General features: G+C 43.6%; 1 protein-coding gene across 6 annotated transcripts in view; it reads right to left on the bottom strand.

Annotated features, from left to right (window-relative positions):
- The window catches only part of DHRS12 (dehydrogenase/reductase 12), a 38,748-nt gene extending 19,578 nt beyond the window's left edge, over positions 1–19,170 (bottom strand). For 4 of the 6 annotated variants that reach the window (XM_038402477.2, XM_038402496.2, XM_038402516.2 and 1 more), the window contains exons 1-5: positions 18,968–19,170; positions 17,101–17,234; positions 12,629–12,711; positions 6,004–6,096; positions 3,223–3,304 (exon numbers count right to left, since the gene is read on the bottom strand). In XM_038402477.2, the coding sequence (XP_038258405.1) occupies positions 3,223–3,304; positions 6,004–6,096; positions 12,629–12,711; positions 17,101–17,234; positions 18,968–19,023 (448 nt within the window). In that variant the 5' untranslated portion in view covers positions 19,024–19,170. Of the gene's footprint in view, positions 1–3,222; positions 3,305–6,003; positions 6,097–12,628; positions 12,712–17,100; positions 17,238–18,814; positions 18,839–18,967 lie in introns of those variants that run through there. The other 2 variants (XM_038402488.2, XM_043504477.1) reach the window with 2 other exon arrangements.
- Between the last annotated feature and the right edge of the window lie 1,444 nt (positions 19,171–20,614).

Below are 20,614 nucleotides of genomic sequence, written 5' to 3'. Positions count from 1 at the left end.
ATTGCCAAAGTGATCTGAGCGGGCTCCATGCTTGCCATGGTATGGTGTCTGCACAGAAAAAAAGGCACGGAACGATTGTCTGCCGTTGCTCTGACGGAGGGAGGGGCAACTGACGACATGGCTTACAGGGAGGGCCTGACGACATGTATCCAGAATCACCCGCAACAATGTTTTTGCCCCATCAGGCATTGGGATCTCAACCCAGAATTTCAATGGGTGGCGGAGACTGTGGGAACTGTGGGATAGCTACCCACAGTGCAACACTCCGGAAATCGACGCTAGCCTCAGTACTGTGGAAGCACTCCGCCGAGTTAACGCACTTAGAGCATTTTGTGTGGGGACACACACAATCGACTTTATAAAAACGATTTCTAAAAAACCAAGTTCTATAAATTCGACCTAATTTCATAGTGTAGACATACTCTTAGGAACAGTCTCACTGAAATGTGAATTCAGGCCCCTCGGGCATAAGGTCTTTGCAGCAAGGATCACGTCATGTTTGTTCTGTAAACTGCCATGAACATTTATAGAAATAAATAAAGAGATAGCAGGACTACACTATTTTCTTCAATAGAAAAGGTTTAACATTAACAAAACAAATCTGGAAAAGTCTGGCAAGCCAAACAATCACAAGCTGGATTATGTAATACTCAGGCATGATACCACAGTGCAAAGCCAGACTTCAAAATCCCAGTATCCAGCATAAAACAGTTTGCTTTTCTTTTTTTTTTTTTTTTATTAAAACACTAGAAAGTTCTTACTTGGACTACCATTGCACACAAACTTTAGATAAATACAATTTGGGAACTTCTCTATTCTCCTCAGGATCACTTTCAGTGACTCAGGCCTCCTTACTAAGGAACAGTAATTCTTTTGCTTCGCACACCTGCTGTGCCTTAACATTTGCTAACGAAGTACAGCACATGAAGTAAATTAGCAGCAAAGTCTTAATTCTTAACAACTAGGTGAGAAGAAAAAAAAAATCTTCTGATGAGGAACAGAGAGAGAAAAGGAATATAGTGCAGACCCTTTTCTTTCTACAGTAGCCAATATTAGAATTAAAAAAAAATTAGTATCCTTTATGCAATATATCTCAGGACTCTAAAAAAATAAGTCCAGGGGAAATGTCTCTAATCTGGATTTAAAGACTTCACAACATTTTAGACCCCAAGGCAGACAATGCCACAACTGATGTACATGTTGTCTAGATATCAGATCTGACACACTGACTAAAATGTTACAAAGTTTTAAAATCCTGTCAAGTCCTGAAGTCTTGCACAATTACACAGGTATTACCAGTAGACCGCTTCATTAGATCCGACATAAGAGGGATAGATGAGATAAGGCAGAAGCAGGTCACTAAGGGAAGATAGATGAGATGCCTTGCAAGTAAGGCAAGATTTTAAACACTATTAATTCCTAAAAGAATGGATGTATAGTTCCAATTTCCACAAAATACAGGCAATTCAGAGTTAGTCCCCTCAGACACCACAATTCACAGCCTCTTGGACATATGTACAGTTGTATTCTGCACTGTAAATGTAAACTAGAATCTATGCAATATGGTTGACTTACAGTTTTCAGTTTACTCTAGTTGCGTGTGATACAAATCTATACTAGCTGATGTACGAATGTGTTTTATGGCAATTAGTTTGCTGTTTAAAAAAAAATGAAAAGTAATTTCACATTCAAACAGCTGTGTTTATTTCAGTGTGCTTATATCTGGAGCCATTGCATCTTGGTGAATTACTGAACTGTTTGAAAAAGTGCAAGGGGTTTAAACTAGTTTAACTGAAAGACAATTTCTTCAGAAAGGTCAGAGGTGCTTTTATTCTTTATTATAGAGTAGATCCAGGGCAAATCTGAAGCTGAAACAACAAAACCTGCTTTGAGTTTTGAGCACAAACAGTATGGAAAGTGTAGCTGAAGAAAAATGCATTCCCTCCATCAGCTCCAATATTTTTGAAAAATGTTAGCCAAATGAATGTAATCGGACTTATAAAAACAAAAATCTCATTGACATGCAAGTCAAGTATGAGACATTGCTGCCCATATGTTGATTTTCAAAAAGGTAAGCAGGAGCCAGAGAAACAGAGCAGCAACAGTGTAAGCCCAAACAGGGCTCGCTACCTCCAACCCCTTAGATCCAGAACAGAGCAGGTGACCCTATCTGGGTGGCCCAGGACTCACCATTCCCTACCGATGTGGGTTTGGAGGGTGGGACACAGAACTGGCAGAGTCAACCACCAGGAATGCTTAGTATTCATTATTTGTATTACTGTAGCACTTAGGAGCCCTAATCAGGGACCAGGATCCTGTAGTGCTAGGTGCTGTACAAACAGAATAAAAAAATATGGTCCCTGCCAGCTGCCACTAAAATACAACACTTCCTTTCACAGAAGTGATTTTTGCAACCCTTGAACAACAACTTTCTTCATTTAAAATCTGGACATTTCCCTCTGAGGATTGCCTGCTTACTCAGACCTCTTCTGCCCCTTACCCTCAGTGCCCCTCTCTCTTCTCCCCCCTCCCAACTCTTTGTCTGCCCTCCTATGTTGCCCCCACCAGTTTGTCATAATGTATTAAACACATGGAACTCTCATGGCCTTTGCCAAGCATTACCCAGTCCCTCTGCCTGGACGTTGCATCCCTTCTCTTCAACCTTTACCTATTTTTATGTGTGGGGATTTTTTGTACAGCTCTGTATCACTGAGGCCCAGATGTCAACTGGAGCTTTTTGGTGCTAACACAATAGTAATGCGTCATCTTTAAAAAAAATTATATATTATACACACACACACACACACACACACACACACACACAAATGTTGTAAGAACCATCTGAACCCCAAGACTGCTGTTAGAGTGTCTTGCAGATCCTGCAAAGAAAGGCACTACAGAGTATCATTAGCAGAGCCAATTGGAAAATTTTCCACTGAAATTACAAAATGGTTTAAACTAGCTTTAATTGCTATGCGCTATTCTCAGAGCAGTGAACAAACAATGGGGTCAATATGAGAATATCGTGCCTATGGGAGAAACCTGAGAAGCTACCTTCTGTAGAAATTGTATATTTTTTGCAATACGAGTCTAATCCTCCTACTCTCTCAATTCAAGAAGAAAACATATCCCTGCACAACTACATGAGACTATACCTTTCTATAAACAAAAAGAGATGCACAGGAGTACCCTAGACTCTTACCTAAAGATGGCTGAACTCACCCAAGGTATTTGTAGCGAAGTTCTTTTCAAGTCCGTCCTCTGTTAGTTCTCTTTTGTTTACCATGCAGCCTGCATTGTTTATCTGCAAGACACAGCTCAGTATTAAAAAACAAAAACAAAAACACACACCACACACACCCTGCTTTTAGTTTGATCTCTGGTAGTGACATGGTATGAAGTTACAGCTTGTTTCAATGCACCAGGGTGTGCAAATTGCAACTCCAGCTATGATAATCTGCCAGTGACAAAGAAGTTGCTGTGTGAAAACAATCTTCACAAGGAAGTGTAATACATTTCATTGAAATCTGATAAAATTAACTGAACAAGCAAGATTAAAAGAGCCATCGGACATCATTGTGCCTTACTGCAGTTAGTTTTTGGCCCTTTTGCACACAATGAAGTAATGTGTGATTCACAGAGCATAACTATTACAATAAAAAAGCATATACAATAGTTTATCAGTTTTATCTTAAAGATCCAAATGATTCCACATCACAGCAGCTATACATTTATGTATTCTCAGTTTGACTTTTCACTGGTACAGAAAAATCACTAACATTTTATCATGTTTCAGTTAAGAACTAACAAGTGGTATGCAGGTAATGTGCGTTTTCTCAGTGTGACTCCCCGTACTGGCTCATCTCACCTTCTGGATTGAGTTCAAGCTTCTCATCCTCCCCTCCAAGGCCCTAGAGAAAATCGCCCCTACCTACTTCTCTGCTCATTTCCTGCTACTCCCCACAACCTGCGCTTCCCAAACATTCCATTTGTTCTAGCTGCTTGAACAGTAAGACACAGCCCTTGTCCCAAGGGTTGTATTCCAGAAGACACTAGCAACAAAGGTCATAGAATCATAGGACTGGAAGGGACCTTGAGAGGTCATCTAGTCCATTCCCCTGCATTCAAGGCAGGACTAAGTATTAGCTAGACCATCTGTGACAGGTGTTGGGAGATTTTTTAAGAGCAGGTTAGACAATGATGGAGATTCCACAACCTCCCTAGGCAATTTACTCCAGTGCTTAACCACCCTGACAGTTAGGAAGTTTTTCTAACATCCAACCTAAACCTCCCTTGCTGAAATTTAAGCCCACTGCTTCTTCTCCTAGCCTCAGAGGTTGAGAAGAACAATTTTTCTACCTCCTCCTTGTAACAACCTTTTATGTACTTGAAAACCATTATGTCCCCTCTCAAGCTTCTCTTTTCCAGAACAAACAAACCTAATTTTTTCAATCTTCCCTCATAGGTCATGTTTTCTAGACCTCTAATCATTTTTGTTGCTCTTCTCTGGACTGTCTCCAAGTTGTCTACACCTTTCCTGAAACGTGGCACCCAAAACTGGACACAATACTATAGTTGAGGCCTAATCAGCGCAGAGCGGAATAATTACTTCTTGTGTCTTGCTTACAACATTCCTGCTGATGCAAACATCATTCTGGGATTTTTTTTGGCAACAGCGTCACACTGTTGAGTCATTCAGCTTGTGGTCCACTATGACCCCCAGATTCCATTCCACAGTTCTCCTTCCGAGGCAGTCATTTCCCATTTTGTATGTGTGCAACTGATTGTTCCTTCCTAAGTGGAGTACTTTGCATTTGTCCTCATTGACTTACATCCTATTTACTTCAGACCATTTCTCTTGTTTGTCCAGATCATTTTGAATCATAATCCTATCCTCCAAAGCACTTGCAACTCCTCTCAGCTTGGTATCGTCCGCAAACTTTATAAGTGTAGTCTCTCTGTCATTATCTAAATCATTTCAGATATTGAACAGAACCAGACCCAGAACTGATTCCTGTGGGACTCCACTCTTTATGCTCTTCCAGCATGACTGTGAATCACTGATAACTACTGTCTGGGAATGGTTTTCCAACCATTATGCACTCACCTTATAGTAGCTCCATCTGATATTTCCCTAGTGTGTTTATGAGAAGGTCATGTGAGATAGTATCAAAAGCTTTACTAAAGTCAAGATATAAACATGACCAGAAATGGATAGGAAGGACAAGGATGACAACAAGATCTCACAGTCACCTACCAGACATGTACACGTTTTGTCTGTGTCTCATTCTTTAATCTTTTTGCTTTCTTCCATGCCACCCCTTACTGCTTACATCCTCCTTCTCAAATTCAGAAGTAAGGATGAGGAGCAAGAGAAAGACCTAACAAGAGGGCATGAAAAGGTTTCAGGTTAGGGGCACTACCCACTTACCCCTGTACTCTGCCCTCGCCTTCCACACAAACACACACCACCTTCCAGGTCTTTGGCAGGTAAATTGCACTAATTTAGGCTCTGATCCTGCAACTGCATCCATTTGGATAGACTCATGCAAAGTTCTACTGAAGTCAAAAGGGCTCTGTGCCGGGATCCATCTTTACGGACGCTGGTGCAAAACTAAGGCTTTAGACATCACCTCTGCCTTTAGTCTCCTCTGTGCCAACCAATCATCAGACAGGAGAAAGGGAGTAGAACAATAAAGGAATTTGTCAGGCTGTTTCCGTGGCGTGAAAGAGGAAACAAGAGGAAATGACAGCAAAGAGGTATGTAGAAGCAAAGCTGTGCAGGGCCCTGAAGGCTGCAACAAGGAGCTTTGATAAAGAAGATGAGAAATCTATGTATATGAAAAGGGGCTGAACAAGATCAGAGAAGTGGACTAGGTGATTATTTTGCAGCAGGATTATACACAAATAAAGACCGCAGAATTTGAGAGGTTAGACAATTAAATGGACATGTACAGATGAAAGACTCCAAAAGAGGTACACAATTTAAACTTGCAAACTTACCAAGACATTTAACTTATGTTCAGTCTTGAATTTTTCAGCAAACTCCCAAATTCCCTTGGGATTAGACATATCCAGAATGTGCAAAAAGATATTCTAAAACAAAAAAGAAATTGTGTTACAACCAATATGGAAAGTCAGTGCTCCTGATTTTCATCTAAATGGGATTTAAAACTAGCTCCTGAAGTTATACGCAAAGATGCTCACACAAGGACCTGACCAAAGCCATCTGAGGTCACAATGCACAGTTTGGTGATTTAACTCTAGCCCCTAATAACATGGTGACAGAATTATATAGAAAAGCTTGCAAAATGGTGCACAAACTATGCATATGGCAGCTATCAGCTTGCTTTCATGAACACACAAAAATAGGTGTATTCATCTAGTCAACAAAACTCAGCTACATAAGTCTCCAAACTCTAATCAATTCTTACTATAAAATATGTTAAATCTTCCAGCTTTGCACTGGCAAAGCATCTTCCACCCAAAGATCTTGTGGTACCTTACAAGCATAAACTAAATTATGCCTCGCAATCCCCTGAGACAGACGTAGCTAAGTCTTACTCTCTCCATTTTAGAGAGATGATGACTGAGAAAGAGAGAGGTTAAGTGACTTACACTAGGTCCCACATAGTGTCCGTGACAGAGCCAAGTATACAATCTAGATTGCCTGACACCCATGTTACATGTTCTAGCCTTCCTCTTCCCTGTATCAAAGACTACAGGTTCTTCCTGACAAAGCTACCTTTTGATCATTTATACATTACTAATTATGAATCTGCATGTGAATATCTCCAAAAAGTTACACTGTAGACAGAACATTTACTTTTTCTTTTTTTTTTAAAAAAAAATCCTTTGAGAAAACTGGGACTGTTTCCAACAGGGAGGACTGACCTTAGATCACAGGGGTAAGAATAAAAGACTGAGATGTGGAGACTGGGATTCTGACAGGGAGACAAAGATGGGCTGGGCAAGGAAAATGGAACTGGGAGGAGAAGTCTGAGGGGTGGAGGTTGAAACCAGCTAGGTGAAGAGATTGGGACCGAGCAAGGAGCAGGACAGTAATGGGCTGGGAGGGATGGGGCAGACAAAGTCATGCCTTTGTGGAGGAATAGGGGCAGAAAGGTCTGTGACTATTAAGAACACTCCCTCCAGAGCCTGGAATGGAATCCTAGATTCCAGAATCTCAATGTTCCTCTGCTGTCATCAAATATCTATGAAACCCACTGGCAAAATGCGTCATTACCCTCTGGTGATGGTCCACACAGAGGATGACAGTGCACTACTGCTATCAGTTATTCCACTAACTCAAGTTGCAGAGATCTGTGCTATGGAGCTAAGCATTCCTGCCCTGCTGATGCCCCATGCAGGTGTCATCATGATACCACATCATGGAATTCCCCCCTCCCCCAACACACACAATTTGTCTAAAAAAAAAGAAAAAAACCTGGATATTACACACACAAAGCTATGTTAACAGAATGTTATTAATGCCTGAACTAAGGTTGCTTGTGCAACCTTAATTCATCCTCCTTCTGTGCATGCATTACAATGATACATATCTGATTACATGATCACATACTATCTTTTCCACGGTACCCCTTCATTCAGTGCACAGGATACATGGTGCTCACTGAACAAGCAGCTACTCCGTATTGTGTTTTACCCTCATCATTGACTATATGGCCTTATGCCTTATCTACAGCACACTGTTCAAACCCTGCTCTGAAGACAGAATTATTAGTTTCTTGCCCCTATAAAGTGACCCCATTATACAGACAGGGGATGCAGGCAGAGAAATTAAGATCAAAAGCATCCACTAATTTTGGGTGTCTGATATGAGATGCCTAGGACTTGATTTTTCCAAGCATTACACAGCCCTTTATACAGCTCCCATTGACTTCAACTGCAGCTACAAGTGCTCAGCCCTTCTGCAAGTCAGACCTCCAAGGGGCTCAAATTGAGCACCCAAAAAATGAGGAACAAAAACAAAAACAAAACAAAAAAACCCACTGGCTATCTGGCAAAAAACTTACTGCGAGTTCCTTGCCCAGCATCATACAGGAGCGGTGTGGCAGGGATAAAATCCAACTCTCCAGGGCAGCATTCAACTGCCTAAACTATAAAACAATCCTTTCTATTCCTGCAATCCCCCACCTCCTCTACTACTTACAACTTCAGCAACAAATAAGGCAGGGTTCCTACAAACAACTGTCTCCCTCACTACACAGTCCCAATTCATCCACAGGGAAGATCCACCCTGTGCACTGAATGAGGCAGGGCTCCTGTGGAAAAAAATAGTGTGTAATAATGTAATTAAAAACTATTGCAAGGCATATTCTTGGGGAAGGGGAGTGGGTAAAACAAATTAAGGTTGCAGAGGCAACCTTAATACTATCATTTCTTAACCTTTGAGTGCTTGACCTTAATAGTGTTTTTAACTTAGTTTTGTATGTGGTAATTTAATCTGAACCAGTGGTCCCCAAACTGTGGGGTGTGCAGGAATGTTCAAGGGGCACGTACCAGGGCCGGGGGCAGCTCCCATGGCAGTGGGGAGGGAGCACTGGCCAGCCCCGCTCTACCCCCAGACAAGCTGTGCCCCCAGCCACAGCTCCTCTCTAGCCCCAGCCACAGTTTCTCTGACTTCATTCCCTCTTGGCCCCCAGACCAACTCCACCTGTAGCCCCAGCTCCTCCCCCAGCCCCAGTTCCACTCCCAGCTCTGCCTTCAGCCCATGCTCTTCTGCTGAGGAAGCCTTTGCTGCGCAGTAATCATAGAATCATAGAATATCAGGGTTGGAAGGGACCCCAGAAGGTCATCTAGTCCAACCCCCTGCTCAAAGCAGGACCAAGTCCCAGTTAAATCATCCCAGCCAGGGCTTTGTCAAGCCTGACCTTAAAAACCTCTAAGGAAGGAGATTCTACCACCTCCCTAGGTAACGCATTCCAGTGTTTCACCACCCTCTTAGTGAAAAAGTTTTTCCTAATATCCAATCTAAACCTCCCCCATTGCAACTTGAGACCATTACTCCTCGTTCTGTCATCTGCTACCATTGAGAACAGTCTAGAGCCATCCTCTTTGAAACCCCCTTTCAGGTAGTTGAAAGCAGCTATCAAATCCCCCCTCATTCTTCTCTTCTCCAGACTAAACAATCCCAGCTCCCTCAGCCTCTCCTCATAAGTCATGTGCTCTAGACCCCTAATCATTTTCCGTTGCCCTTCGTTGTACTCTTTCCAATTTATCCACATCCTTCCTGTAGTGTGGGGCCCAAAACTGGACACAGTACTCCAGATGAGGCCTCACCAGTGTCGAATAGAGGGGAACGATCACGTCCCTCGATCTGCTCGCTATGCCCCTACTTATACATCCCAAAATGCCATTGGCCTTCTTGGCAACAAGGGCACACTGCTGACTCATATCCAGCTTCTCGTCCACTGTCACCCCTAGGTCCTTTTCCGCAGAACTGCTGCCGAGCCATTCGGTCCCTAGTCTGTAGCGGTGCATTGGATTCTTCCATCCTAAGTGCAGGACCCTGCACTTATCCTTATTGAACCTCATTAGATTTCTTTTGGCCCAATCCTCCAATTTGTCTAGGTCCTTCTGTATCCTATCCCTCCCCTCCAGCGTATCTACCACTCCTCCCAGTTTAGTATCATCCGCAAATTTGCTGAGAGTGCAATCCACACCATCCTCCAGATCATTTATGAAGATATTGAACAAAACGGGCCCCAGGACCGACCCCTGGGGCACTCCACTTGATGCGGAGGGGGGAGGGGGCGCATGAGCACGACAGGAAAAGTTTGGACAGAACTGACCTAAACTGAATTGGGTTGACTGTTGGTGCTCTCATAAGTAACAAAACAGTCCTAAAATAAGGTTATTTTAAAACCTCTGTTGTAATGGTCAAGCACATGGAAAAGGCTGTAATCTTCCAGAGCAGAGTCACAGAAGATCAGCTGGGTACATTTTTTGCACAAGAGGACTTGAGGCACTGTTATACAAAAAAGTAATTGATATACAACTATAAGCAACCAGCAGTTTTCAGAAGTGACACTCAGAGTCACATCATGACTATCCTCCACTATTCTGAAAACAATGTTAAAAAGTGGTAGGCATGTAATAAAAACACTAATGAGAATGGAGCGCATGAAGGGAAAACTTTTGATGAAAGTAAAATCTCTATATGCCACCACACCCTAACTTCTAAAATATTTTCTCCTTAGCAGATCAAAAGACTTGTGTTTTACATTTGCTTAGATTAGTTAATATGTAAATTCCTTGCCAACACTATGTCTCTAAATGTATGGTTCACATAGCATAATGGAGTTTCATTTATGATGTTAGAAGAAAATCCAACCCTCCTCATCCCTTAATAGTTTTCAGTCTCAAAACCACCACCACAAATAATCTTATGATGTATCCCATGATGAGGCATTTCCAAGATAATATGTATGTGTTCTATGGAAGACTGAAAATAGTCACTGAGAAAGGACTTCCTCTTCTACCAAGTCTTTTCTTTAAACACTCATTATGCAAGCAGAAAGAGACAGATGAGATGCTGGGAAAATCAGAAGAAAGGATTTTCATTTTTATTTGTATCATCACAGCGCTGGAACCCTAGTCATGGTCCAATGTGTTAGGTGCTGTACAAGCAGAACAAAAAGAGGTCCTTCTAACTTCTAATTCTGCTTCCCTGAAATAATCATGTGACCGGATTTTTTACACTTTTGGGTTTTAGCTCCCTAGCACAAGACAGCTCAGGACTTCCTTATCACACTCTTCGGTCACAGATTAAAAGGACTTGAAATTGATTTCATATTTTCTACACAGAAGGTTTTATCCAAAAGAGAGTCCACTCTGGCAGAGAAGGTTGGAGGTGATTTCTGAGCACATATTCCCATTAACAGTTGTAGGAATATGATTACAGATCAATACTGACACTCAAAGAACTTTTCCTGATATCTTAGAGAAATGGTCTATAGCTCTTCCCTTCTCAACAATTCCTTCAAGCTAGCAGTTTTTTTCCCACATTGGAACCTATGTAGAAGTTATCTAGTTATGTAGGACTTGACCAATATGCTAAAAGGAGGTTAATGTCCTATGGGGAGATGGTCCTCTTTGACAGAGCATTTATAGGGAAGGATGTCCTTGCAAACTCTCCATTAAGAGGACCTTTCCAATCGGCTTTTATGTTGGGTACAGTCACATCTTCCAGACTGCACAAATAACTGGTCCAACACTTGGGTTTGTGCTAGTGCATAGGAATGTTTCCTTCCATATAATTGCCATGCAATACAAACCTTACATTGTCCTCCATATGTGTGCTACCTGTTTACTCATTTTCCCCCAACTCTCGCACCTCATATTTTGGATGCGGATTTGCAGTGCCCCCATGCTTCTCCCCAAGTATAACATGAAACTGCCTTGTATGGTTGCTTTGATCTTCCATGAGAGGAGAATTTATAGGTTTGTAGTCTCCAAAATTAGGAATGCAATCATTAGGTATCTTTACAGAAGAGATCATTACTCACCTGTAATTATGCTTCTCTGAAGATATCATTCGATTGGATAACTACTCACCCACCGTCTTCTCCGAGTTGAGAAAGGTAGTAACAATTTCAGAAAATACATATTTTCTCATGGTCTTTTCCCACTGTAACCAGTAGGGTACCTTATCTTAAATAGATGCTCTTTGGCTATTTGGGAGTAATCTGCTTCTCTTGTAGTCAGGAACTGGAATACAACATTGTAAAGGGGGGCTGACCTGCTTGTGTCTCAAAAGGCCAAAAGTTTTTGAGGACTAGGAAAGTTCCAGTTTCTCTCTCACCAGGGGAGCTGAGATCAAAGAGCAGGATCCCAAGCAGTACAAAATCGTTAGAAACAGAAAGTCAGATGTTGGATTCCAATCTAAATTAAGGACTCTTAGTGGACTTGAAACACTCTGGTCAAGAGCCTCATCACTTTCTAACGCAAATGAAGCTCTCAGCAAAAGACAGGAAGATGCTGATGGCGCCACTGAAGAGGTGCCCCTGCTGAACAATTGGTGGTGCAACATTAAGAGCAGTCACAAGGGTGAGTTGAACAACGATACAAACAGATGTGAAGAACTGTCAGGGAAAGGGAGGCGGGGGAGGAACACCATAGGTACAGGAGACGGAAAATCTGCAAATGCATGAGAAGAGACTAGGATCAACTTTGTGGGGGGTTGGGAAGGTAATGGTCTGAATGTCCACAGTAGCTGTGTATGTGCTTTATACACATTAACTGTAAAAAGTCTCAACCATACAGTAAACTGTATATAGGGAGTTACATATTAAAAATAAAGGGAAAGTACAAGAATATCACTCGCCTGAACAATATCCCACATACCAGCCTCACCACACACACACACACACATTCTGCAATCCAGGAGAACAATCAAAACCCATCAGCTGCTAAAATTAAACGTCATCATATGCAGCCATTAGAAAGAATGACATATTTTGCTGATTTATGAGGGTGCCTCTAATATGCAATCTAAAACAGCAAACAATGAAAGTGGGTGGGATAATGCAGAGAACTACTTATAAAATCTTCTAAGACTTACTGCTGGCAAAGTGCTTAACAAAAAACTCAATACTAAACTCACCTGATTACCAGTTTCTGTTGTTATTTCTCTTTTAGCTTCTTCAGCTCTCTCTGCATTTCGGCAAACCAGATGAAGTGTGCCACCTGGTGGAATTCCATAAGAATCACAGTTAACAAATAGGTGTTAAGTGATGGGGTGTGGGGAAAGGTTAGAGTAACAAAATGGTATTTGATGTTTTTAAATACAAGTTTCCACACATCCCAAGAGGAACACCTCTGGAATCATACCAGCTTAAAAAGGGATGGGGTGGGATATGACTGTATCAAATTGTGAGTTGTTTGCAGTGTTGTTGTAGCTATGTTTAGTCCCAGGATATTAGAGAGACAAGATGGGTGAGGTAATCGTTTATTGGACGAGGGGTGAGACAAGTTTTCGAGTTACACAGAGCTCTTGTAGCTTGACTCTTTCACCAACAGAAGTTGGTCCAATAAGAGATATTACCTCACCCATCTTGTCTCAATTGTCAAGTCCATTTTGTACCCGTGTTGAAATATTGGCACTGTGACCACATCAATTTGGACTTGCCTGGGGCAGCCTGTTATGCTGCACTCCAGATCGCTGACCTTCTCAGGAAAAGTGTTTGACATCTCACTGAAGGCCATCCCTGAAAGCCATCAAAGTTGCAATCTAGGGCTATTGACTTTGATTGCCTCAACTACTGCATCCCCATAGTACAAGACCTTTCTACACAGAGGCCTGCAAGTAGGAGGCAAGCATGGTAGGTGGATATGTAGCTTCAGTTTGAGTACAGAGAAGGAGGCCCTATACAAGAGCAGAGTTCTGCTCTGTACTGGGAGCTGACAATCACCACATGAAAGGAGAACTTGCAAGACAGAGGGGGCAATACAGGCACTGCCCAGCCTGAAACACTGATGAATGATGGACTAACAACAGGGGGAAAGATCAGACTGGGAGAGGGGGTGTCTCAGGACTTTTGCTGTTTTCAAAGATCTGTAATTCATGTGCTTTAGTCATGGTTAAAAAATTCCTTTGCTAAGCCCGTGTTCTTGCTCTCCTGCCATATTGTCCTTGAAGGAGTTAAATGAGTCAATCCAGAGAGACCACAGTCTAGGTAGAACTCGGGGCGGCGGGGGGGTTCAAGTGACTGTGGGCTTGGGAGGTGTGACTCCAGTTCCAGGGCAGCTGGATGGCAGCATCCCACATCCCAGGAAAGGCATCAGACATGAGGTCTGAGCCTGGGAGTATATTTACAGCTAGAAACGGTGACTAGACTCCACGTAGATCCAGTTGGGTTGGAAGCACATGGGACCCAGCAACTGGATCCACTCACAACAGACTGCTGACCATATACTAGGTTACAGGACAAACTTGTAAAATTGAAGTGTATTTGTATTCCATGATTTTCTTACAGGGATCCTTAATCCCTTTGTTATGTATAAAACAACAGTACCACTTTATCCAGTGGAAGTCACCTAAGGCTCTCCTGTCACATGTAAGGCAACTGTTAAGACTTCAGGCAACATAGAGAACAGAATCTACACAGAGCTCCAAGCACACCTGCTCCTTCTTTTCATTCTATAAGCAAAAATATTCTCAAGTAAGCACCACAGGATCATTATGACCTCTCAAAGTCTTAGGGATAAATCTAGTCCCTTCCAAAGACTAGACCATAGCTAGTTCCCACTCAAATCACAAACTTTGGGTAGGAACATGGTATAAGAATAGCAGCTGAAATTTTTTGCATGCAATCAAGTAAGGCAGTTGGTGTGCAGTTACTGCTGACTATTGTACAAATTCAATTGTCTCACTGTTACCTTGTCCTCCCCTCCTTTTGTTGGTCTTATCTACCTGTTGTCTCCTCACACTTTAAGACTATAAATTCTTTGAGGCAGTGACTGTCTTACTTTACTGTGTGTCTGTACCGTGCCTAGGACAATGTTATCTTGATTGATGGAGACCTTTAGACACCACCCTATAATATTTCTCAACTGCACATTTATCAATTCAATTTGTGGATGCCCTCCACTCATTACTTTTGTTTCATGACCAGTTTTCATGGTAGAATCTGCTGAAGAACCATACAAGGTGCGTAAATCCCAAATATGTCCCTCTGAAGACAGTTGTGTTTCATATGAAACATCCTATCCCTGAAGATGGGAGCTAGAATGTCTTTAAAAGCAGAATCCTGTGTTCAGGAGGATGAACACTTTTCCAGTAAAACTTCCATGCAACAAACTCCTTTCCGTATGATTGAGAACCCACACTTCATTAACATGGTTCAGTCATTAAGACCAGGATACAGTCCACCCAACAGAGCAGATGCTGCAGGCAAACTGCTGGATAAAGTGTACGAAAGAAAAATTGAGCAGTGTGTAAAAGGTCTAGAGGGTGAAACTGTTAACCTGAGTCTTGATGTGTGGAGCCATGTCCACAATGATCCTGTTGTATGTGCTTGTGTGACAACAGAAGGGAATGCCTTCCTTACAGAAAATTTATAGATCAGGAAATGCACACACAGCAGAATACATACAAGAAGTAGCAATAAAAGCTATAACAAACTGTGAAAAAAATTTCAAATGTCTAGTACGCAGCTTGATCACAGACAACGCTGCAAATGTATCCAAGATGAGAAGAAATTTGGAAGAGAGTTCCAAGCTAGCAACATACGGGTGCAGTGCTCACTTGATGCACCTCCTAGACAATGGCTTAAGTGTTCCAGAAATAAAGGCAAATGTTGTTGAAATTGCAAAATACTTCTGTATCAACCACTTTGCAGCAGCTGCTCTGAAAAAAGTGGGAGAAAGCAAGCTAACTCTCCCTCAAGACTTGCAATGGAACTCAGTAGTGGACTGTTTTGAGCACAAGATCAAGAACTGGCCTATTGCGAACAACATTGTGAAAAAACAGATGGCACCGTCACACCCAAAGTTCTCAACATTGGGCTTCAGAGAAATGTGGAACACATGTTGAGTACCCTGAAGCCTATTTCTGTAGCCTTGAACAAAATGCAGGGAAATAGCTGTTTTATTGCCGACGCTGTTGAAATTTGAAAGGAACTGAGTGAGATCTTAAAAAGAGAAATATGCAATGACGGAGTTAAATTACAAGCATTAAAAAAACCAAATGGGACATGCACTTTCTCAATACTCAGTACCAGGGTCAGACCTTAACTGCTGAAGAAGAGGAGTTAGCTATGACATGGACATCCAGCAATCATCCCTCCATAATGCCAACCATAATAAACTTCAGAGCTAAGGGTGATCTATTCAAGAAATACATGTTTGCTGATGTTTTCAAGAAAGTCACACCAGTGAACTGGTGGAAGTCACTTAAGCACTTGGATTCAGAGACCGTTGAAGCGATAATCCCACTTTTAACAGCACTCGCTTCTTCTGCTGGTGCAGAAAGAATAATTTTCTTCCTTTGGACTAATTCATTCCAAATTGAGAAATCGTTTGGGACCTAAAAAAGCAGGAAAGCTTGTTTTTCTTTTCCAGATTATGAACAAACAGGAAAATGAAGGTAAAGACGACTGAGTTAGCTGCAGAAGCCAACATTTTAAGTTTCTCATGTTGACTTGGCTGACAGTCAATTTAATATTTGTTTTTTGTTTTTTAAATGTTTCATTTAACTATTTTAGTTAAACAATTTTAACAAAAACAAACCTGATTTTAAAAAACTTGAATGTTTAACTAAATTCAAAAATTAATATGCTTGTTTTGTTAAATTATATGTTTGCTGTTGAAGGAAAAAAATCCAAAATACATAACATTGTTGTTTTAGTTAAATAAAACAATTTAAATGTCCGTCTGTTGATGTTCTTCTCCTAATACAGCATGGCAAGTAAATCCTCCAAATATGATTAACCTGTTGAATTGGAGATATTTATGAAGTCATTGGGAGGTGAACTATCTGCTTCAATTACCTTTGGTAAATGAAATAACCAATCATTCACTTTCTGATATAGCTGTAAAACTAATATGAAAAGTTTTCAAAATAAAATCACTTTAAAAATGTATAGTGTGTACCTTCTAAAAAATGAAACCTACATCTATATCTATTAAGGTTATAGCAACCAACAAGAATGCACTTTTATGTAGAAATCCATGATGAAATCTAGTCTTCCTGACTAGTGATTTAAATCAAATCCCCCCCAGTAAAGATCCCCAAAAGGTTAACATTGGCTTAGCTCAGTGGTTCTCAACCGTTCAGATTAATGTACCCCTTTCAGAGTCTGAAGCCCAAGCCCCTGCTGTTCAGGGCTGAAGCACATAACTTAGCTTTGCAGGTCCCCCTGTGGCATGGGGCCCCAGGCAATTGCCCTGCTTGCCTCTCCATAATGCCAGCCATGCACTTGTGATCCCCTAAACCTGTCCAGTGACCCCCCCCAGTAGTTCATAATCCCCAGGTTGAGAAACCTTGATCTGGAAGAGTTGACTACCCCCTAGAAGACCGCTGCGTACCCCTGAGGGTATACATACCCCTGGTTGAGAACCACTGCTTTATCTCACCTCTCTTTGCTATCTCCATTGCAGTGGCTTTGCCAATACCACTGTTTGCTCCAGTAATCATGAAGGATCTTCCAATTACGTTTACCTCCAAGTCTGCCGGAACAAAGTGTTTGGATGCAGAGACATAGCCACTCCTGAATAAATCAATTAAAAGACTTGTAAGTGACAGAATACTTAGCATCCATAAAAATACAAAGTCTTCAGTGGAAGAAAGAAAAAGGGAATCCACTACCCGGACTCAGTTTAACTACTTATTTATTTTCTTTAGCTTTCTAATAAATATAACAAGTCCCCATTTATTGCTCTAGGAGTCTTCAATGTAATATTAAAAGGCACTGATCAGCAAGAATATGTGAAGAATATACACAGCTAGGAAATTGGTTTGACCATGTGAGTGTGTTACACACACAAGAAATAAAACAAGAATCAGAATTTAAGGCCAGAAGGGACCACTAGATCATCCAGTCTGACCTCCTGTATTTCACAGGCCCCCTCAACACCACTCAGCATCCACACTCTAAATCCAACCACCAAAGTGAGACCAAAATAAATGAGCCCCACCGGAGATTAGACTATGTGACACAGGCAGAAAACAGGTAGAACCGAGGTGCACCAGTGCTCAAGGTCCCTGCAATGGCAGGGAAATGATCAAATGAGATATACTCAGATAACCCTGGCAAGTCACCTGTTTCCACACTCTGCAGAAGAGGATGAAATCCCCTTCAGGTCACTGCCAATCTGACCTGGGGGGGGGGGGGGGAATTCCTTCCTGACCCCAGGTAGGAGGCATTCAATGAAATTACAAGGTAGGAAATTAAAAACCAATAAAAGGAAATGCTTTTTCACACAATGTGATTGAACTGGTTGCCATGGAAAGGCACCGAGGCCAAGAACTCAGCAAGGTTTGACAAGGGACTGAACATTTAGATGGATTAATGGCAACCAACATGTTAGATGGGACATTAAACTTCATATTTAAGGGTTTAAGACAATCTCTTATTACAGATCAGGCAGAGACCTACATCAGGGGCAAATGATCCCATATCCGCTTAGTACAAGGTTCTTACACCTTCCTCTGAAGCAGCTGATACTAGCCACTGTCAGAGACAGGGCCCTGCAGCAGATCTCCCTCAGTCTGAGCCAGGGTGGCAGTCCCTAGGTAGGGTGACCAGATTCCCGTTTTTTATAGGGACAGTCCCATTCTGGGGGACTTTTTCTTATATAGGGGCCTATTGCCCCCCCACCCCCTGTCCCATTTTTTCCCCAGTTGCTGTCTGGTCACCTTATCCCCTAGGCAACATCTGCTCCGCAGCCTGCCCCTAAAGTCATTATACAGCTGGGTGCGGTAAAGGGCTGAGGGAAGGAGGTGCCACGGGCTCTTTGTCCCTTGGCTCGCTGTGCGGAGGGGGCGGCACACGCCTGGGCTGACCGGTGAAGAGACCCCCCCCCCCCCCGCTGCTGCCACCTGCACCCAGCCGCCAAAGCAAAGACCTCCGCGGCGGCGGCGGCGGCGGGCCTGCTCTGAGCTCGCTCGCCAAAAATCGAGATCCGCTCCGCCGACAGCCAGCCCCAGCCCCAGCCCCTGACGGAGGAGTAACCCAGCTCCCCGCCTGCTGCCCGGCTCGCCCAGGCGCCCCGAATCAAGCAGCCAAACCCGCCCGCCGGCCCAGGGCACGGCCCGGGGGAGGAGACGCCATGGGGCAGCTTTGCCTACCAAGGCTGCAGACGGGCGACGGGCTTGCCCCCCAGCCAAGCGCCGGGGCGCTCAACGGGGCCGCGCTCCCAATTGCGGGCGGCCTCAGGAGACAGCGCCCGACGCTCGCAGCGGGAGCCCCCTGCTCGGGCAGCCCCCGCCGGGGCTCGGTACCTGGTGTACTCCCACAGCCCCTTGAGGAACCACGCGGTGCTCCGGTACCAGGACATGGCGCCGCTGCGGCTGCGGCTGCGGCTGCGGCCCCCGCCCGGCTGTCGTGTAAGCGCCGCCCCGCCCCCGGGCTTACATAAGCCACTGGGGCCGGGAGGCGCCTGGGCCGAGCCGGTAGGGCCCTTCGCAGCTCTCGGGAGCCGCTAACGGTGTGAAGTATTAATGGGGTGGAGCAGCTGCTGAACCTGCAGCACCTGGATGTAGCCTATAACCTGCTGTTGGAACATGCCCAGTTAGCACCACTGTCCATGCTGCACAACATGACAAAAGTGAGCAAAGTGCCAGGCGGGGTGACGGAGGGAGACCCCTGGGTCCTGAGGTACAGGGGAGAAGTCTCGGAGTTCAATGCAGACTCTGATTTCAATGAGGAAAGTTGTGGGGGGGAGAGCTGGCATGGTTCTCTGGCAAGGGTCCCTGTAAGAAGGACACTACCATCTCTGTTCACTTTCTCAATGAATCCAGCAGGGATGTCTTCCAGAACTCCCAGCCTTGCAGCCTCACCCTATTTCCAGGTCAAGTTAAGATTTTTTCCTTCTCCCTTGTCTATTGCCTCCCATAGGTTATGCAGGCCAAATCTTGCCCTTGGAGACCCCTGTGCACTCCCCTGTATTCCAGAGGGCTCGCATATGTCACTGGCTAGATCTGAGACTGTTCTGATACACAAGTGGGAATAGACTTCAGCTGTCCTCTCCGCTGTGCAGTCTCTGGCACCCTGGGGAGCATGAAGTACTCAAACTATAGTCACTGATTCTGTTGCACACAGGGCACAGCTGGAGGTTAAGAACTAGCTTTACAGCCTCTCTGCAGAGTAGAACCTGAAGGGGGGTTCCAAAGAGAATGGAGCTTGGCTGTTCTCAGTGGTGGCAGATGACAGAACAAGGAGCAATGGTCTCAAGTTGTAATGGGGTAGTTCTAGGTTGGATTTTGGCTGCTGGGGCGGGGGGGAGACGAGACTATTTCACTAGGAGGGTGGGGAAGCACTGGAATGGGTTCCCTAGGGGAGAGGTGGAATCTCCATCCTTAGTGGTTTTTAAGGCTTGGCTTGACAAAGCCCTGGCTGGGATGATTTAGTTGGGGTTGGCCCCGCTTTGAGCAGGGGATTGGACTAGATGACCTCCTGAGGTCTCTTCCAACCCTGAGATTGTATGAATTCACTCAGGCCACCCCATGTGGCCGATTGCTACAGGGAGCCGGCCCCAGGAAAGTGCAGTCGCCAGGAGTTGGCTTCCTCCCATTGCCGTGTGACAGGTAAGCGCATCCCTCTAGTTCGCAGCAGCCGCCGGTCCAGCTTTGCTAAAAAAAAAAAAATAAATAAAAAAGGGGGGTATCTCCAGCAGTCTCACCTGTGAAACCGGCCTGGTCGCTTTCTTTAACGCTTTAAGAAGCCCTACAAGCGGTAGATGTGGTATATCTTGCCTTTAGAAAGGCTTTTGATCCTGTTCCCCCCTGACCTCATAAACAAAGTATGAGGAAATGAAACCTAGAGGGGCATAACGATAAATAAGAGGGGCAAAACGAGTGGGGTTCTCCAGGGGTCAGTTCTGGGTATGTTTCTATTCAACACCTTAACGATTGAGGTAATGGCATGGA

This window comes from Dermochelys coriacea, chromosome 1, assembly GCF_009764565.3.
Source record: "Dermochelys coriacea isolate rDerCor1 chromosome 1, rDerCor1.pri.v4, whole genome shotgun sequence".
Lineage (NCBI taxonomy): Eukaryota > Metazoa > Chordata > Testudines > Dermochelyidae > Dermochelys > Dermochelys coriacea.
The sequence above is the reverse complement of the archived record's forward strand: the minus strand, read 5'-3'. Positions and strand labels throughout refer to the sequence as shown.